A 21,488-nucleotide genomic window follows, 5' to 3' on the forward strand; every position below is an offset into this window, starting at 1 on the left:
ACCCACTCCAATCTCTGGGAAATAGCAAGCTAACTTTTGACCAGCAAAGGCTGTGTCCCTTTCCCCCACTTTATATAGTACTGTAAGAGGAGGCAACTTTGCTCCTGAGCAAAATTGAACATTTTGAAGAGGCAGGAGAAGGCAACCTACCTTTGTTAGCACAAGCCATCCACTGCAGGGGAGTGACATCATAGTTATGCTGTCCAACAGAAAAGGTGAATACTCGTACCTGGAACAAAACAACCAACCTGTAAGGAGTATGTCTACCAAAGAGAGAAAAATTTGGAACGTCCAACAGTAAATGAGCATATCGTTCTCTTACTTTATCCCATACCTAAATGGCTTCATTGTAAACTCTTGTAAATGAAATCTACCAATATGCCTATTCAAGTACTAGCAAAAATTCCTACAACTTGGAATAGCACAATGATGTTAGATCTATCTGTTTGACCATTAGTCACCTTCTTTCCTAATATATATATATAAAAATCTGCCATTTGTGCTAAAAATGTGGAAAAGCCTTATTGTGTCTTAAGAGATGCTGAGAGGACAACTTGCCATGGTTAACTTGCCATGGGACAATTCGCCACAATCAACTCATCATGGGACAACTCATTGCAGGACAATTCAGTGCTGTATTAATAATTTCATTCAGTTATTTTAATTATTTGTGACTATGTTTTTGACAAAATTATTGTTAACTCTTGAATTTCTGGAGTGACTTTATTTATTATTATCGGCCATGGTTCCACTGAAATTAATATCCAATATCATGTCTATAGCATTCATCAAAGCTCATCATTCTGATGATATGTGAGTTCTCAGAGCCATGAGCTCAGCTTCTCTGTGTTAGATCCATGCAAGCTAGAAAGGTTTCTCAGGAAAGGATATATGGGTGGCCTCTGGTAGTGGTGAATGCATCTTTAAGGGAGGGGATGATCCTGCTGATAGATAAGAAAGCAGAAGTCTGACTTTTCCTCAACCTCCATTGTCCATCTGATCCCTAATCAGGTTGTTGAGAAGATTATTGCGTTGCAGCTTCAGAAAACACTGGAGGAAATGGACTCCTTTCAGTAGGGTTTCAGGTCTAGACATGGACCAAAACAGCACTGACTGAGCTTGGGAAAGTACATCTTCTTGACCTTTCAGCAGCTTTCAATATCATCATCATGATATCCTCTTGGATCAGCTCTGGGTGGTCTATGGAAAACAATCTTATATTGTTATTATTAATTTATTGCTGGTGAGTTATTCTCAGACTTTTTTTTTGCTTTTCTTGCATTGTTTTTTTTTTTCTCTCTCTCTCTCTCTTATTGATGTTTTTAATTGTGTTTGCCTCCTGTAGTTCTTTTTGTGAGGTGGGCTGACATATAATTGAAATAAATAAAAAAATAATCATAGGCAAAAATGTCTTTAACCAAGTATGCTCAACATAGAGAGCCTGTTGGGTCTAGTGGTTAAGACACCAAACTAGAAAGGGGGAGACTGTGAGTTCTAGTCCCACCTTCACCATGAAAGCCAGCTGGATGACCTTGGGCCAGTCACGCTCTCTCAAGCCAACTCACTTCACAAGGTCATTGTGGAAAAAATAGGAGGAGAAAGGTGTGTTGGATATGTTCACCACCTTGAGTTATTTGTAAAAAAATAAAGGCGGGATACAAATAAATAAATATATACATATGCAGGAATTTTTCAAGAGACTACTGTGCATTTCATATTGCTTTGCTAAACATATGAGAGAATAATACCTGACAGTAGTATGGTATGAAGAACACTCATTGCAATTTATAATGCTCTGTTTAGGAGCTTATTTTTTTGTTAATCTGAATATATATGACAACCTCTGGGATAGATGTAGGAAAAAAGGACCGAAAATGCAAGAACATATTGATTTGATCCCCCTACTTACTGATTGATTATTTTGGCAGTTTTGTGGCAAAAACTAAACCATATGCAAAATGGCAATTGGCCATGCATTTTCAAGCAGCTGTTATACCTATATTGATTGATCCAAAGAACCAAATATTATTTTATTGATTTTGGATCATATTTATGAAGAAATCAAATGGTTCTAGGCAGTCTTGCTTTGTTTGTTTGTTTGTTTAAAAGATTTATATGGTCACCCATCTAAAATGATTCTGGGTGGCTTACAACAGCACTGTTGTTGCTGCTGAATGGCTTCTGTAATAGCCCTGTTGCTCAGTTTCATATCAAGGAAAGAATTTGCTTGTTTGTCTTAATCAGTGCTCACATGCTTCCACATTTCCTAAGAGGAAAAACCTAGTGGTCAAATAAATAAATAAATGTATTATGGAAGGATAATAAATGTATTATATTATGGAAGGATCCAGTCCCCTTTTATTGAAGGGGGAACACCCCATAAGCATACACAAAATACTTTTGAAATACTGTGCATAAATAGCTGCCCTCCAGCTTCTCTTATTGCCAATTTCATCCCCTTCTCTTGGAGAAGGGGAGACAGAGAAAATAGTTCCACAGCTATTGGATGTGCCAACTTCTTGCTTTAATAATATCACTCATAACTTCATCATCCTTAGACCAGGCTACTCATTTCAAATGGGAGTAGTCAGTGTGCCCACATCAGTGAGGTGGGAGGGGCAAACTTTGTTTCTCTCTGGTGACCTCCATCTTGTGGAGCAATTTTCCTCTGAGAGGTTCAGATGACACCTTCCTGGCCTTGTTTCAAGAGGGCTAGGATTTTCCATACAACCTTATATTATTAATGCTGCAGTGATTAGACTGTGAGTAGCATCCAAAATTGCTCTTATTCTTTTTTACTTTTGTTTTTATTCTGTATTGTTATGTTTATTATGGTTTTATTGTTGTTTATCTGGGGAATATTTTATGTTGATATTATATTGGTTTATATTTACCATCCACAGTTTTTAAGTATACCGTAATCAATAAATGGTTTTTTTTCTCTTCATGCAATCATTATTTGTCTCCGATAGAAATTGCAGAGGTAAAGAAAAGTCTCCTATGCTTCCTCTTCTTCACTTACTGGGAATTATGGATACAGTATTATCTGGAGGGAATCCCTGTAATTCAGACTTTCAAATGAGAGGCCTTTCTAATCACATTGGATTACAACTTCTATCATCGTCACCTTGTAGAATTTGAGTTCTATAAATTGAATCCTTTCTCTAGAGCCATCTCACACTTCCAATCAATTAAACAAACTGAACTGGGTTCTATTTTGGACCTATTAAAATACTGGAGACCTCTTTTTCTTGCCCTCTCTAAAATATTTCAGGGGATGTTAAATTAATCCTCACTTTCACCTTTCCAATCAACAAGTTCTCGCCGCCAATTTCCATTCTCAGATGTATACATTAACTGAAATTAAATTTAGATATTGAAAAACTGAGGATGAATTTTGAAGGAATCGTGACAACTGTCTTCTTTCTAATGCCCATTAGGTGTTAGTTACATTAATAAGACTTATATACAATAAGTTAGAAAAGTGAGGTCCTTTCCTTTCCTTTCCTTTCCTTTCCTTTCCTTTCCTTTCCTTTCCACTTTGTCCTGGCACAGAAGTGACTGGGGACTGCTGGTATTTGTAATCAGCAACATTTTGATAGCTACAAGTTTTCTATTACTCCTGCTGAGTAAAACTATCCTCTCCCCAAAAATGCAAAAGAGACATATCCCTCTCCTTTATTTCTTTGTATGAAGAGGGAGAAAGAATGTGAACATGAAGAGTACAAAAGTTATGTGACTTTGAGTCTAAGCCATTTAATTTGAACTTCCATTAACAGGTTGACATTTCATTATACATTGACTTCGATGGGATATCTCAAAAATCCAACATATTAACAAAAGGTATTTTTTTTTCTTGTAGAAACAGCCTCTACAAACTTTCAAAGGAAGTTCTGTCCACTTTTCCTTCTGGCACTTCAAGGTCACTGCAAGCAATAAAACCAGTACCGTATGTTAGACGCCCCATTAAAGGGGCAGCGGCTCAGTGCAGGAGCAGACAGGCAGGAAGATCAACTGTCTAAATAGCTGGCATCAAATGAGGCGGATAAAACCTGAGTTAGCTACTCCTGTCTGTCCCCATGACTGAACTGAAGCAAGTCAGACAGCTGGGCCTTCAATTGTTTGGTATTTCTATAGGAATATATCCTATGTTCAAGAATTTGATTATATTGGCATTGTTATTGACTCACACAGAAATCCTCATTGAGAAAGATTATTATTGTATCTGAGTCGAAGATAGGCAATTTATGACTTTACCTGCATTTTCTTCAGGAAAAAATCAAATGTGCATATGGGGCAATCAGAAGAAGGGTATTTAACTTAGCCACTGCACAGTCATTTTCTTTGTTGTAAAATAGACCCACTGGAGTCAAAGGATGAAAATTTAGAACAAGACAAATAATGGCATGGAATGAGGAGAGGAAGGTGTTCACAAGTTGTTGTTAGGTTATGGCTAATTGCACAGTTAGCCAGAGGTTTAGATTGGATTTAGCATTTTTATCTCCCAATCGAGTCCTTTCTAAGGACTTGAGATAACCAGTTGTTGGTGTTGGCTGGTGTTAAAGGCATCATCACAGGATGTAAGGCAAGCTATTCCAAGTAAATCTGCATTTTGCAATAATTGATGGTGATTTTGTCAATGCTGATAGTGTTCAAATGGTGCTCCAGATGTTTTGGGATTGCACCCAAGGTGCCTATTATTATTAGTACTACCTTTGCTTTCTTTTGTCACATTCTATTTCTATTTGCAGATCTTTGTATTTTGTGATTTTCTCCTGTTCTTTCTCTTCTCTACTGCTGCCATGCCGCTATCCAGACTTTTTTGCCTGTTTTATTGACAATTGTGAAGTCTGGAGTGTTATGAGGCAGGTGTTGTCTGTTGAATTCTAAAGTCCCAGAGTACTTTAGCGTCTTCATTTTCTATTACTTTTTCTATTTCACGGTCCCACCAGTTCTTGCTTGTAGGCAAATGGTATTTCTTGCAGGTCTTCCAATAGACCATTGTTGCTACTTTGTCATGCCGTTGTTTGTAGCCAGTCTGTGTGATCTTCTTGCAGCAGCTAACCAGGTGGATCAGTTTCTCCAGCCTCTTTGTAGAGACAGCATTTGCTGTCTGCTGCTGTCTTCTCAATTCTGGCTTTGTATTCATTTGTCCATAAGGCCTGATCTTGTGCAGCCAGAATTAGCCCCCTTTTCTCTTTCTTTTAACTGGTCTCCACCATTGCCAGGTCTCATTATATGCTTTGCCTGTATACTGGCCATGTAATATTTTGCTTTGCCACATCTCTTTCTATTCTTCACTCGGTCTTTATTATTATTTTTACTTTGCATACCCTTTTATTTAGATAGGATTTCCTGGCAGAAAAAAAAATCTGTGGATTTTACAGAATTCCTTTTTCTGGACCCCAGGAAGAACTGACTCTACCAGCTTATTCATATTTGTTGAAGCTGAATTGTAACTAAATGTGATTGTCATGGTAGAAGAGTAAAACAAATCCTGATTCATTAAGTCTCTTGTGGAGACTTCCCCAGTTACCTCTGCTAAAGCACAGCTGAAATTAAGAACTTTTCTAAAAAAAATCCGGGAGACCAGATGGTTAAGAATTTTAAGAGTTTATTTTAACTCAGAGGCTATGCAGAAGAGATTCCTTTTTACAGACGGAAAGCTAATAAATGCAGCAACGTGAGGTCTCTTCCAATAAGCTGATTTAGCATTTTCGTGTATATATATATATATAAATAGCATTTTTATATATTTAGTGAAGAAAGAATACATTTGTGCATCTATATAAAAAGTGCTTGATTTTCTGTTGTATTCTATATCTATTATTCATTATTTAGATTCTTGATTTCAAAAGCTCATATATCTGAAACACAGAACTGAAGCTGGCAACAATTTGAGGATCCAGTATACAATTTCTGGCCTCTGAGAATGGGAGTTATAGCGTGGCAATGGCATTACCAGAGAGGATAAAGCTGGAACTGTGCCATGATTTGGATGTGGACCATGGAAGGGGAAAGGATCGGATGTTAATATTTTGGTATTACTGGAGGAATCCTAGTAGGCCTTCCCTTTAAGACCCCTTTGAGAATGGACCATCTGGACATACTGCTCTCTAATCTGATTGTGAACCTGCCGAGACATGTAGGTGGCTGTAGTAATATCGGCTGCCCACCTGGGGACATAATATAGTCATGTCCAAAGGGGAAGTTCAGGCTGAACACTCACCGTCTTGTTGGGTCCATTATACTTCTCAAAAACATCTTGCACGCGATCTTCTCCTCCATCAGTAAACATCATGATCATCTTATTACAGTTGGCTCTTGTGATGTTGGACTATAAATAAGCAGAGATTTCAGCAAGTATAGCACATACAGCCAAGTACACTTTTTTTCTGGGAGAGATACAATCTAATAACATACAGTACATACTGCATTTGTAAGGGCACTTGATGAAAATAAATTGTTGGTGGGAAACTGGCATTTAAGGTATGCAGTATGGCTTCTTCAAGCAACTTTTCTGTAACCGAATGTGGTTTTCTGCATGCTTCTTCCTAATAAAAATTTCTTTGTATATTTTTCTTAAATATGCATATTCCCATATACATATTTTGAGTTATAAACAATTTATTTAAAAAAACCCTGCAGATTTCAGTGTAGAATTTGAACTCTGCACATTTGTATACATTTTACTTGAGACTTCGGACTAATACTTTTCCTATCTAAAGAGAAGAACAAAACCAACACACAAGCAGGTTGCTCACTACAGAAATACAGACACACATGCCTTGGCACATATATTTTTTCCTATACATAACTCAATTCAATCAGGGTGCATTTTTCAGACTTCTGAATAAGCCAGTTTTGGGAGCTTGCTTATAAGGCCGGCCGTTTTTGCGCTCTGCTCATGGAGTGAGTTACCGGTCTACCTGCCCCAATTGGCCGTATTGTTTTTAGCTAAGTGTATTAAACAGTTTTGTTTGTATTTTATCCTGCTGTTCGATTGTTTCTTTTAAGTATGAGTATACCCAGGATTCGCATTTTTAGCATAATCAAGGACAAATATATATATATATATATATATATATATATATATATATATATATATATATATATATATATATATATATATATATCTCCTTATGTGTCCCTAGGATGGCATTTCCCTATAGAGGACAACCATAGGGTATTTGTAATGGGAAAGAGCAGAAGGCAATAGATATCAAGGCTATCAGTTCTACTTCTTTCCCATCCTGGTTGCTGTCCTCTAAAGACACTGGCAGAGAGACATCTGTTTTCTTTAGCTATTCTCCACGGGTGAAGGTGGTACAGATGAGCAAGGCAGAGGGAGTTGCTGTCGGGACCAAAATTATGTTGTGGCTATTACCGCTCAGCATTTAATAGAGCTATTCATCTTTATTTTGTCCAACGTCATTATAACCCTTCTGATCCAAGTCTTCTCAGATGGACCCTGCTAGCTTTATAATGAAATGGAAGAGGCAGCTGTTTCCAATGAAATTTAAGTACCAGCTGCTGGAGTTTTCATTTATCTAGGGGAAAGCACCCAGCACTGAAACTTTATCCTTGGTTTCAGCCCCTCACATGGTCAGGAAAAAGAATAATTAAGGTTCCAGCTCTGTTTGTCATCTTAAGAATTAAATATTTCAGGGAACAATTGCAATGAAGGCAATTCCAGAGATGCCAGGCTGTTCGATGGGCAAATATCCTTCTGTTCTAGCATATCAGAAGACAGAGCCAATGTAAGGTAATGGGGTACAGACCTGAATATTTTAAAATTTATTGCAAGGAATAGATGTCCCTTGCTTGTACATAGGAGATACAAATTGATACAAATACACATCAGATGTCCTTTTGGCTAATGAACTACTCTTGCTGGTGGCAGGATCAAAATAGCAGTGTTTAAGCAATGCCTGTTTGCATGGTTGCTAGTGGTGCAGCTAGTTCTCAATTTACAATTATAACTGACTCAGAATTAAGGTCATAAGTCATGGTAGTCATTAAGCAGGTTACCACATGACCATATGAGATTTTATGACCTTTTTACAGCACTTAAGTGAATGTGATGGCTGTAAAACAAATCTGTTATACCAAATGACCATTTTTTGCCAAAAAAACTAAGTAGTAAACTGTGGAAACTGGCCAAAAATGTTGAAAATTGTGGTCACGTGACTATGGAATGCTCCAAATAGCTGTAAATGTGAGCCAGTTACCAAGCATTCGAAAATGACCATGGGCCAATCAGAATTCCAGAACTGGGTCATTAGTATCTTTGACAGGGGAGGATTTTCATAACTTCAATGGTTGTTAACTGAGAGCTACTTGTATTATCATCAGAATAACCCCTCTCAATCAAGAAACAGGTTTAATGATTCTGTGTCAGTTATTATCTTGGTCCAACCTGCCTCACAGGGTTGCTAGGTATAAAAAAAACCCCTCCCTCATACAGTTGATAGGTGTGAAAAAGAATCTTGTATTTTATCTTGAGTACTCTACGAGAGAAATGATCTACATATGGGACAAACAGAGGAATATAAATATATAACGTGCTTACAATATAATGTGCTTACAAATGGCAATTTTTATCTAGTGCAGAATATTTAAAATACAATAGGCTTTCTGTTCTGAAAAGATTCCTATGCTGCAGGCATTCTGGAACTTGCAGCCAAAAGGGGAAACCATTGTGGCTTTAATGGACAGGTTCCACAATCCTTCACAGTCCTTTAATATTTTTTATCAAAGACTATTGTGCTGGGCTAGTGTTAACTGTATGCTAAGATAACAGAACAAAATATAGCAAAGGGAGACACTGTTTGTGGAATGTTGTGCAAATCTGGGTTCTCATAGTAATGGAAGCTGTAGTAAATCTCAAGAGCAAAGCTGCAGTTGGCAAACTAGAAGGTTGCATCTATCTAGGGAGACAAAACAAAGGAAGTGAATTGTGGCTGCCATCAAACATTTGACACCGTGGAGTGAATGGGCTACACTGAGTGTTATAACTTGATGCAATTCCCAAGGTTCAAGGAAGAAATCATGGCAAACTTAGATTAAAAAAAAGTGACAAGAAGCAAATGTCATAAGAGGCCTATGTAGGTTAAAATTTAGTGCCCTTTCCAGAGTTCTGAAAAAGGACAACCTTGCAATTACAGGTAAACACAATGGATTTCTTTCTTTTCTTGTGGTCTCAGTATTATTCCATTTCTATTCTCTTGCTCCAAAGTCGCATGCAGGATTTCTTTCCTCATTTTATTACAGCATCAACTCAAGCCCACCAGTAGATCATTTGGCTGAGTAAGAGTTGGAGTTCAATTTTCTCAGGTTGTTATCCAATATATATTTATTTAGTGCCCCATCAAGGAAAACTAAACCAACATAATCACTTCTACTTTTTAACACAGTAATGATATTAGGAGAATCCGAAACACAAACATAAAATTCCAGGAATCCTTCTGCTTAGACTTGTTAAGGTCAAGCTAAAATTACAGAGATTTTCATTGTTTCCCCCCCTTGATAGTTGCTGGGGTTAGATTGGGAGAATCCTGCACTTGGGTGCTTTCAGCAAATAGAACATTAAAAATTTTTCATATGATTTTATATCAAATTTGGCCCTTCTCCAGCTCCATATTTCTTTGCCTCCATCTTATTTGAAATCTGGCGTTTTAATGCTTAACCTTCCACCCTTCCAAGTTTAAACCCTGGACTTACATTTTGCAATTGCTCAAAGGCATATTCAAAGCCAGCCTTATAATCAGTGGTTCCTTGGGCCTCCATTCCTTCTACGTCCTCTTTGAAGACCTTCTTGTTGCGGATATTAGCTTGGACTAAATGTTTAAAACAGGACACAGGTTGTGCCTTCTGGTTAAACTGAAAGACAGAAAATTATAATCCATTAGACTAGTTAAGGACACCATGCAAAAGCTGCTAACCTGATCAGCTTCCACCAACTGGGTTTAGTGAATAACAGCTGTAAATGTTTTGAGTAATACTGAGCCACGATAACATACTCAGGTCAGCTGAGACAATCAATTAAGGAGTCAAGGAAGATCAGAAGAAAATTACTACTACTTTAAGAGATTAACTTTCCTTTAAAATAAGATTATATCCTAGTTTAAAATATTGGAACCCTTCCAGTAGATAAAATTTCTGCAGCTGTGCTGTTCAAGATTCAGCTATGAAGGATGTAAGAACAAGAGAAGATACACAGTAAAGGGACAGCTTGGTTTCCCACTACACTTGGAATGATGATCAATTGCAATATACTGGTAAGGACCTGCCTCAACTAGTGCTAAAGCAAAACTCTTGAAACTGGCATTGTTTCAAACAGGAACTTTTATTGAGAGTTAGTGATAGCAGAGTAGAGCAAGACAAGATCTAAATTCTTCCCACATGAAATATCATATTAAAGCTGTCCTTTCAAACCCCTTCCTAATGTCCAACCATCCGGTTTGATTTTAGCCAATCCATAGATGTGAAGTTGTTATGGGAACCGGAGTGATAAAATGCAGTTCTCAAGATTTCAGTTCCTCTGCAGTCCAGTCTCATCCATATGGAGACAAGGCAGATGGCTGCAGGCATATCCCTCATCTTTTACACCCAGAGAGGGTGATTTCAAAGAAGATAGAATAAAGCAAAGGAAATACATCTTAGAGCCCACAGAACCTCCCCCCTCTCCAAAGAATGGCAGTACCCAAAAATGGAATGCACAAAGAAGTGAAATGAATTAAATGAAATGGATTAAATGCATTGAGGGTCTGACAGGTCTCAACTCGTAATGAGTATATCTTTGAGAGAGAGATCAATCAGCAGTCCAAGATCTATCCCTGCTTTTTTGCATGAGTGGGCATATAAATATTAAGATTTCAGCTTACTATAACCTAGGGATAATGGGAATTGTAGTTCTGTTTTAAAGGGAAGGAACACAATGACCTCAAACTGATATTTCCAATTACCACTGCAGCTTACAATTAACAGGGTTCTCTAGGAGAAAGTATGCCAATTAAAATGCATAACAAGTGCACAGCGGATATGCCCACTGGGGAAAGATAGTTTATGGTCTTCCCACCCTCTTGTGAAAGGAAGATTATAACTCCAATCACACAAAGAAAGACACAGTTTGGATAAGGTTGTGTTAAAGAAGTGCAGAAAGGAGTGGCTGAAATAAACATGGTTTCCCCCCTATGCTGGGGGTTACAGCCCTCTTACTGATGACCACATTTTGTACTCAGGTTTCTGTAGGAATAGACTGACATTAAAGATGTAAAAAACCACGATGTAAAAAAGATGTTGAGACTCTAGAAAGAGTACAGAGAAGAGCAACAAAGATGATTAGGGGACTGGAGGCTAAAACATATAAGGAACGGTTGCGAGAATTGGGTATGTCTAGTTTTACGAAGAGAAGGACAAGGGGGGACATGATAGCAGTGTTCCAATATCTCAGGGGCTGCCATAAAGAAGAGGGAATTAAGCTATTTTCCAAAGCACCTGAAGGCAGGACAAGAAGCAATGGGTGGAAACTAATCAAGGAGAGAAGCAACCTAGAACTACGGAGAAACTTCCTGAAAGTGAAAACAATTAATCAGTGGAACAACCTGCCTCCAGAAGCAGTAAATGCTCCAACACTGGAAGTTTTTAAGAAGAGAATGGACAGCCATTTGTCCGAAATAGTATAGGGTTTCCTGCCTGAGCAGGGGGTTGGACTAGATGACCTCCAAGGTCCCTTCCAACTTTACTACTACTACTACTACTACTACTACTACTACTATTATTATTATTAAAAACCTTTGTTCCTGTTAAGAGTGATTGAGAATTGAATGAATTTGTGGATAGTATAACTGAGATTGTCCAAACATATTTTTCATGGGGAATTTTATTGCCTTATCACAAGATCACAGCCTCAGTGAAGCGGGTGCTCTATGCTAAACTGTTGTTGGGAGAGAGCAGGCTTCTCTTGCATAGAGTTTGGCCAGCAGGTGAACTGAAAAAAAACCCACTCATTTTTGCTTATGGCTTAGTTTGCTGGAAATACAGAACATTAATTTAGAAAGCAGTGATCCAGCAAAAGTAACGAGGCTAGACTTGTTAATTAGGCCAGCCATGTTTTTGCCAGTCAACAGGCACATGAAGGCGCCTGAAGGCAGGATAAGAAGCAACGGGTGGAAACTAAGCAAGGAGAGAAGCAACCTACAACTAAGGAGAAACTTCCTGACAGAACAATTAACCAGTGGAACAACCTGCCTCCAGAAGCGGTGAATGCTCCAACACTGGAGGTTTTTAAGAAGAGACTGGGCAGCCATTTGTCCAAAATGGTATAGGGTCTCCTGCCTGAGCAGGGGGTTGGACTAGATGACCTCCAAGGTCCCTTCCAACTTTATTATTATTATTGTTATTGTTGTTATTATTATTATTATTACATGATAGGGTTACAGAGAATGATGGAGTTTTTATTTTCTTTCGTGGTGTGACTTATAAAAAGAGCAAATTTACAGGACTTTATTGAGGGGAAGAAGAACAAGATTAATTTAAGTCAAATTAAACTTTAATTCAGGAAGACATCCTAAAATACATAGTACAAAACTGAAAAGTACTTAGCAGGCAATTCCTCAAGCTTTCTCCGTGTCCTTTATGCTCAGGATCAGATTTTGGAGTAAAAACAGTACATTTGCTAATTGTTCCTGATGTGGCTAGGATTATGATAGTTGGGGATTCATCCTATCTGAAAATCTGTCTTGGAAAATTATAATTTTTCAGGGGGGATACAGCTGAGCAGCAGAGACACCAATATTAAGAAGACCTTCAGGGGACACCCATTAAGAAATGACAGGAAATTTCAGGAATGACACCTCCTTCTAACACTGCCAGGAAAAAGACATTGTCCTGGTATAAGTTTGCCAGCTGGTTAAAAAAAAAAGTGTGTGTGTGTGTGTGGGGGGGAGACAGTAATAAACCAGTAACTTGTGGCAGATGGAAAAATTGGCATGCCAACTAATTACAGTTCAGGCTTGCCTCTTGGACACTAGTTCAACAGAAATCTGGATCTGGATGAACTAACTTTAAAATCATGGCACCACTGACAATTTTCAACCTAGTGCCTTCCAGTTAGGTGGGGATGTTGTAAGTTTGCTCTTCTCAAGCCATGGTCTATTCATTTCTTGCTGAAGTGTCACGGTTTAAGATTATCTATTTTTATTCCACATTTATTGTTTTTTATTTAAGGTGACAAATACACTTAGTACTATTCTTTCTTCCTCCTATTTTCCCCACAACAGCAACCCTGTGAAATGAGTTTTGGAAAGAGAGGGAGAGGGAGAGAGAGAGAGAGAGAGGGAGGGAGGGAGAGAGAGAGAGAGAGAGAGAGAGAGAGAGAGAGAGAGAGAGAGAGACTGAGGCAAAGTCCTCCAGATGGCTTTCGTGCCTGAAGCAGAACTATAACTCAGTCTCCTGGCCTCTAGTCTCGTGCTGTAACCAGGCACCATTTAATAATTTAAATTTTAAAATAAATCATAGTCTGTCCTCTGAACATAATAAATGTATTAAATATTGCAATTAGAACTGAAACTGAAGTGTAGAGACATACTGAATAAGCCTGCCTTGTCCTAAAAGTCAACCTATTCAGAAAATATTATATAGGGGATTTTAAGAACTCTGATGTCACCTGCCAGTATACATTTAGGATTTCTAGTCAACATATCTAATGGCAAGGAATTCCTGAAATTATAGTCCAAAATATCTGTTCAACTCTCAGTTTCCTATTTGATTTATAGGTGATGCATAATAAATAAATAAATATGTCATCTGCTGTCAAGAAGGTACAGATTGTACTACTAAATTATTTAGGTTTTACTTTGTAACAAGAGTGTTGTTATGGAAACTATTTAAAGGGGAGTAAACTTGATTTAAAGCAATGCACCAGGCCCACTAGATATAAATGGTAAAGTTTTACTGATATTTTAGATATTTTTTTTTGTTTGGACACATGAAACATTGCTCCTACAGTGCCAAGGACACCACACTGCCAGCTTCATACTGTATACTGTATACACGTATACATACTGATATTGTACATATATACATAGGATCTGTCCCTCAAAGGCAGAAAAATGTTGAACAATAAATAAAACATTAGAGTCAGTGTAATGTTTAGAATGAGTATTATATAACCAAAGTGGGATTTTCATCACTGAAGATAGCTCTCCTCAGCCGTGCTAGTCCCTGGGACCAATTTAGCTTAAGGACAGATCAAATACTTGTCAGCCTGTAAGGGCAAAGAGTACCAAACCACTCATTTCACTGTGCTGTTTCACAAGTAACATCTGCTTTCTCCATCTCTCAGTCACTTCCCACCCTTTCTACTGATAGCATTTCTTGAAGCTGTGGTGGCACCATTCCTTCTCATCTTCAGAAGAAAGTTGGTATAAGAGGGACCAGTGGTTCTCAGGCTAGTGTCAACATATTCCAGCTGTGAACTTGAAAATAACAGCCAAAGGGCCATTAACTTGGAAAGAAGGGGGGGGGGGAAGAGTCTAGAATTTAAACTCTGGAGCAACTATCCAAGCATACATATACACATACTCTGTGATTGTGAGATAACATAGGCCGATTTTTCTGCTGTAGGGGCTTAAGTTTTGTTTGCAATGAAGTATCAGAATTTAGTAAATCATGTCTGAAAGTCTACTAACAAACCCTTTCTAGAATAAGGGATGGAGAGCCTACAGTTCTGTCAGCCCTTATCCAAACAAATAAGGAAGGATGGGAAGCAAGACCTCCCTGCAAACAACAACAACCCTCTCTCAAACAACTATAGGGCACTTAGAAGAGAGGCAAGGTTTATTCTTCCCTGAACTGAATTTTTTTTAAAAAAAAACTGGAAAGCTTTTCAGTTTGAATGGCTGAACCCTCTTCCTCTTCCATAAAGCTCCATGTGCTTGCTGGAGAGCTGAATATCATTCATAGAGATATTTAAGCAGATTTAGGTTGTTCCTTACTTTTTCCAAGCCATAGCAGACATGAGAAAACACCTCTCCTCTTCCAGAAGCTTAACACTTGCCAGAGGACTAGGAGAGCAAGGAACAACAGGTAAAAAGGACCCTCTAGTTTAGATTAGGGACAGGGATATGACAGGTAGAAAGAGGCTGTTGAACAAATGGCTGCGATCCGGAGGCAGCAGCTTGGGAAGACATTTCTAAAAGGAGTTCAGCTTTGCTGATGCCACCAATTCCATTCTTGATCTTCTGGATCTATAAATCACAACACATTCCTGCCTATAAACTAACCTTAATCCAACCCAGGTCCAGGAAAGAGCCCAGCCTCTGTCATGAGCATCATCCTCTCAATCAAAGCTATCCTTTTCCTCATCCTTGTCATACCTGCTGGCTATGTTCCCCTTCCCCTCCGCAACTCCCACCACAAAGAACCACCTTGTGCAAACAGAACGGCTTGTCAAAGCTGGCACAGAGGAAATGGCAGTGGAGGATGCAATTTATTTCTTGCAGGTGTGTTTTGTCATTTGCAATCGATCAAAGGCAAAGAACAGTCAGGAGTGTGGGAAAAGGAAAGGTGACAGAAATGGCAAATTGGGCTGCAGGAGCTGCATGAGGCAGGAGCCAAGGCTTCTGATGGGCATCTCCCTCTTCCCCCTCCCCCTTATACAAGGTAACAAATCAGACAACTAAAGAGCATGGTTGTTTTCGCAGGGCTGATGTGGCGTTTTGGTTTGAGATGTTTTCAGAACTTGTTTCTTAGAGAAGCTATCATTTAACTCCTAGAGGCTGGTAAGTACAAGAGCAGGCATTAAATGCACCACATCAAATCCAGGAAAACAGCTTTGATCATTAAGTTCTCTTGCTGCTAGAGAAATATTATCTTGCTCCTGAGTGGTTGGTTCTTTCACCTTTACTATTCTGTCGCCTTTACTATCACGCTTGCCACTGATACAGTTGAATTTATATGAGCCCTGAGCAGAGGCCAAACAGATTGGCTTCAGTATGAATTGTGAATCATCATCTTCTTCCAAATTGTGCTATTATCTAATAGCAATGAAAATTAATTGATTAAAGAAATAATCTACTGTGGTAATGGATTCTCAAGTATTTATAGCATTTGTATTGTAGTTATTCCAATATAAATGATCATCTATCATTTTAGATTTATTACTATTGGACTATTTGATACTCTTTCATTCAAATACTCTCAATCAGACCTTTGGATTGTAGGAAAAAGTTTGGAACTATGCTGAAAAATCCAAAGAAGTGCAAAATCTAAGCAAAAAACTTGTCTAACAATCTGGATTGTGAAAATTGTCAGTCTATTTAACTTCAGATAAGTTGAGTTTTCCAACATCCCTAGAGAGCAAAGATTTCTTACAAGCTTTCTTCACTATCTTTAGGCATATACGAATTGCTACAATACACCTGACGGTTCCTTATGGTTAGCTTGTAAATCTATAGACTGTGGGCCTGTCCTTTTTGTCCTATGTGTACCTCCCTCACTCTCATCTGCATGGTTGGCAGCATATCTCACAAGTGTGAACACAGGCATTAATTCAAAAATGGTCACATGGTCACACTACAGTAAAAGGGAAACAAGACGTTATGGTGCATTGATATTACCCTGTAACAAATCTTAACAGATCTGCACACAAAGCACTCATGTTAGTTACACTTTTATTTAGTGGTCAAGTGACCCACTATCACTCAGAATAGAGGTGTGCTGATGTGAATTCCCTTTGCTAAATATCTACACAACAATTATAATGCACTGTTTACCAATAGGTTGCAGTGCAATTTAGTGCCATTCAATATGCTCTCTTTCCTAAATGTGGGCATATATATTTATGTAAGAAAGGATATATGTGTTTTTTATATTTATAGGTATGTGCGTGTGCCTATAACTATAATATAATTAAGAGAATCTATACATAATAGAGAAATCCATCAATTACTGCTGTGGTTGATATGACAATGAAGAAAATATTAGATTCTGCATCTCGCTTCCTTACTTCCTTACTGCATATACTCTCTTGGTCTGCATTCCATTTTTTAAAAAATCTGGACTGAGGAAGAAAAGCATTATTAAAGATATAAAAGCAAATATAAGCCAAATTATTGGTTCATAACAAAACTGGTGTTAAAGATGCTATAGGCTACTACAAGATTTCACAATGCTTATTAGCATCTATTATTTCTATAATTGCACTTCCCAATCTAGTGGATGCCATATTGGTGGAAAGCTGCCTGTTTCTTTACCCCTTACTTTCCTACCATAGTCTGGCTACTCACAGAAGCAACATTAACGTAATCATCATCTGAGAGTGTGTCCAACATGTCATAAACTGAGGTCTTCATCAGCTTCAGTGTCAGGCCACTGACACTACCGCTCCTGTAACAGAAGATAAGATAGAGCTCATTATGCATCTCTTTCATTAAGAGCCTTTCCTTGCTTCCAAAAGCATGACCCAGCAACGTATTTCCTCCACTGTGACTCATGAGGTTGCCTTTATCTTGCTCCTAGCCCGAATCTGAGACAGCTTAAGATTGCTCTTAGCTGTTCTAATTTCAAAATGCTTTCGCCCATCAGCATTCAACAAAGTGTAGGAACTTAACCACGACTCGGAGTACCTTAGGATGTACTTCAATGCTCATTCTGTCAATCGCACTGTCAAGTCACCATATGTAGGAATCAGCCCTCCCCCACCCCCGCCCAGCACTATGGTCCACTTCAGATTGGTGAGGACATATTCTTCCCCTCAGGTTTCAGACTCTGTTTCACCAGTGTCCTTGCTTGTTTCTTTCAAATAGAAACATTCTTCAGTCCATATCCAGGAATTTTTAGCAACAGCAACTGATTATTATTATTATAAGCTTAATTTGAATCCACTCCAGATTCAAAGCTTTTTTTTTTAATCACCCACAGGCCACAGTTTAAAAACTAGTTGATTAAGCAGCACATGCCACTTAATGTACCTGGGACCTCTGAATAAATAAGCATAGGATCAAATGTTAAAATTCTTCTGTTAAGGCACTTCTGTCACAGCTGTGAGAATTAATCTTTTGTTGGAAAAGGTGGAAGGTAAAAAAGGAGATTCCTGGGATCAGCAAATCAATATGGATAGACTTGTGGCTTTAAAAGCTTTCCAGCCTTATTGCTGTTTACTTAGGCATAAGTTATGCCAAATTAAATAGGATTGATTTTCCAGCAAAATGGGTTTTAGCATATGTGCTGATTGCATCTAACCTTTCTTTCATACACCTCTGTGCCTTCAAAATCTTGAAGCAATATATCCTAGCTCAGCTGCATAAGACTGCAGCCCACTGCTTAGTAAATTCCCAAAAGGAATTTAGAGCTGACCTTGAAAGAGCCATTAAGGAGGGACTTAGACAAGGGATTATGGAGTCCAAAGACTGAAGCAAGAAGAAAGGATAAATTTAAAATAACCCCGTCTTGTTTTTGTTTAGTATAAAATGGGACAGGCAAAAACTTGGATAGGCCCAGATTCTTCCCAAAGGACTTTTTTTTTTTAAACAAGTTGTATTCGTTTTTTTGATTTTTAAGACAAAGTGCTCAAGACACACCGTGGTGTTAGAGTAGTCAAACATCCAAAGCCAAAACATATATACATAATTCAATCAATACATCAAGTATTCCCTCTCTTTTTCCCTTAAGTGACATAATTTATTTAAAATAGTCCAATTCTAGCTTAAATTTATTCAACCTAGACCTGTTTTTAAATCTTTATAAATTTACACTACCATAATCAAATTAACTTTAAGTACAAACATTATCAATTCGGGTATCCCTTCCAAATATGTTCCAGTTCCTTAATTTTATCATAAATCTTATTTATTTCTTCTTCTGCTAATATCCCTTATTTAAAATAAAATATTAATCTATCCTATACATATTTAATCCATCAATCAATCAATCTCTTTAAGCTGACAGAAGAAAATCAAACCTTAAATCATTTCAATCCTCCCAAAGGACTTTGAACACACCTGGTCACTACCAATAGGGTGCAGATTGGTAAGGAAAAAAGCAAATTTTAGGCTGCGCCAATTCTGAGAAAGAATGGCCCACTCCTATCTGCTCACAAAGTTTAAAGCAGGGGTGTCAAACTCGCAATGTCACATGATGTGTCGTGATGTATCATGACTTTTCCCCCAGTGCCAGCAATGGGGTGGGTGCGGTTTTGGCATGACGTATCCGGCCTGCAGGCTGGCAGTTTGACACCCCTGGTTTAGAGCTTTGGGAGAGGTATATATTGACGGTGAGGGAAGAAAGTCTCACCCTCTTTGTCAGCCAGATCAGCCAAATCCACCCCGGTGACTAATGTGAGGAGAACTGTTGCAGTCAGATTGTCCTGATATCCGAAGCACCAGGTATGTTATAATTCTTTTCCATGATTATCTTATGCTGTGGAGACAGCCTCTCCTGCCCACTGAGCCTCCAAATTCATTTCAATAATTTTAGCATTTTACTAGGACCCAAACAATGAGATATAGTCTGAAAATATGACGTGGAAAATTGTAGGGAAAAATACTCACACATCCACAATGATCACCATGTCTTTTGGAGATGAGGCCCCTTGAATGTACCTGTATTAAGCAAAAATAGAAATAAAATGAGAACTTGCATTCAATAGACTTTGTGAGCTTAGATAAATATGGGGCCTGCCTTACTACCTTTAGCAGGCTGAGGTAGCACCTTTAAGGGGGAAGTTTGGGGTGCTATTACAGAGAACTCAACCATTTCAGAAAACTCAACAATTTCATTAAGAGAATAAAGACATTTGAATGTTCTTTTCAAGATTCCATAGTATCTTGAGTTGAACTGATTCTGCTGAAGAGATGGACATAATAATTAGGTGTCAGTTCATACAAGCCACATCGATTATTTATGGTCAGTCTTGGAAAACTGAAATGTGACTAGACAGTCTCTTAGTTGGGAAATCTGAACAGCTTAAAAGATGAAATGAAAAAAGAAGCTTGTATCCATTTGTTACTTTGATCTATTACCATCTGTACGTCTTCTGGGCACATTTCTAGCTATTTTTGTGCAATCAAAAGTGTATAAAACAATTTTTAAAAAGGAATACATACTAATTTTACATTATTTTTGATTCATTTTTTTAACTTTATAGTTTTTGGAATAAAAAGGAAAATCTCCCTGGAGTTGAGCTCAACTCCTTGTGACAATATGGATGCATTTGCATTATTTGGGAGGCAGTGTTTTCTTATTGTTATTTTGTTTCCGGATACATTACTCTAATCTACAGTCTTGAGATTTTCTGATGGTTGCCTAACCAAGTGCAAACCAGGACTAAAACTGCTTACCTTTTCAAGATCAACCACGTAAGGCTTGCCAAATGCTATGGACTTTTTAAGAGATTGGCAATGAAATTACAACAGTTGCAGACATGTGCTCTCTTTAAATGTAAGTTTGCTAAACCAGGACCTCTTCATGGCCTTTAAATATATTTATATTTATTTACTTACTTATTTACATTTATTAATATCCTGCCTTTATTACCTTTACAAATAACTCAAGGAGATGAACCTACCTAATCCTCCTCTTAGTTTCCTCACAACAACAACCCTCTGAGGTGGATTGAACTGAGAGGGAATGAATGGCCCAAAGCTGGTTTTCATGGCTAAGATGGAACTTGAACTCACAGTCTTCTGGTTTCTAGCCTCCTGCCTTAACTACTAGACCAAAGTGACTGAAAAAGTATTCCACTAAGTACCTAAACAATGTTATTTCCTATTGTTCTAGATGAGCCCAAAGTATAAGAACAGCTAATTGATCACCAAAATATACTCTTCTTGGCACATTGTTCTTTATAGATTCCAGTTCTCCCCCAAATGTTGAGAACGCCATATTCTTCTATGAAATAAGCTTCTACATGTATGCTAGTACACCGTTATCTCACCAGATGCTCACTAATCACCTTTTAAAATTCATTTTGAGATCTTTAGAATTGGTCACTTCCTCTGCTATCTTGTTTTGTGTCCTCCCACCCAATCATGCCATCTAAAACAATCTCTTTCCCTCTGGATCATGTTATTTCAGAACGTTGCATTATTTTTTTCTCCAAAATCATCTCTGGTTCTTCCATTATTACAATTCACCGATGCATAGCATACAACTAATAAGTAACCTATGGAATCCTACTTTTAACCAAAATATGCAATATTTTGTCATAACAATGAAAACAGCACTGCAGGGGTACACCATAAGCATTTGCCCTTCGATACCCCTGGAAAAGGGCAGAGTTTGTATCGCAATGCCATTTGTATCACCCTGCCCACCCCCTTCTACCCTGCAGAAACTGCTACCCACAACATCCTATAAGATACTAAAGGAAACTTTCTGATGCATATTTTAGCCCTTTCCTTCATAACTAAGGACTAAAAAGTAAAATAAATCTATTCTTTTATTTCCATTCATTTATTTACAATCTACACTTTTATTTCCATGGT

General features: G+C 38.0%; 1 protein-coding gene across 1 annotated transcript in view; it reads right to left on the reverse strand.

The window, feature by feature from the left end:
• Positions 1-21,488, reverse strand: part of CACNA2D2 (calcium voltage-gated channel auxiliary subunit alpha2delta 2) — a 238,555-nt gene that overhangs the window by 95,419 nt on the left and 121,648 nt on the right. Inside the window, exons 5-9 of the mRNA XM_039358660.1 lie at positions 19,554-19,604; positions 17,292-17,391; positions 9,724-9,882; positions 6,230-6,337; positions 151-229 (exon numbers count right to left, since the gene is read on the reverse strand). Coding sequence (XP_039214594.1) covers positions 151-229; positions 6,230-6,337; positions 9,724-9,882; positions 17,292-17,391; positions 19,554-19,604 — 497 coding nt within the window. The remainder of the gene's footprint in view (positions 1-150; positions 230-6,229; positions 6,338-9,723; positions 9,883-17,291; positions 17,392-19,553; positions 19,605-21,488) is intronic.

Source organism: Crotalus tigris, unplaced genomic scaffold, assembly GCF_016545835.1.
Source record: "Crotalus tigris isolate CLP2741 ecotype Arizona unplaced genomic scaffold, ASM1654583v1 scf7180000019060.718356, whole genome shotgun sequence".
Classification (NCBI taxonomy): domain Eukaryota; kingdom Metazoa; phylum Chordata; class Lepidosauria; order Squamata; family Viperidae; genus Crotalus; species Crotalus tigris.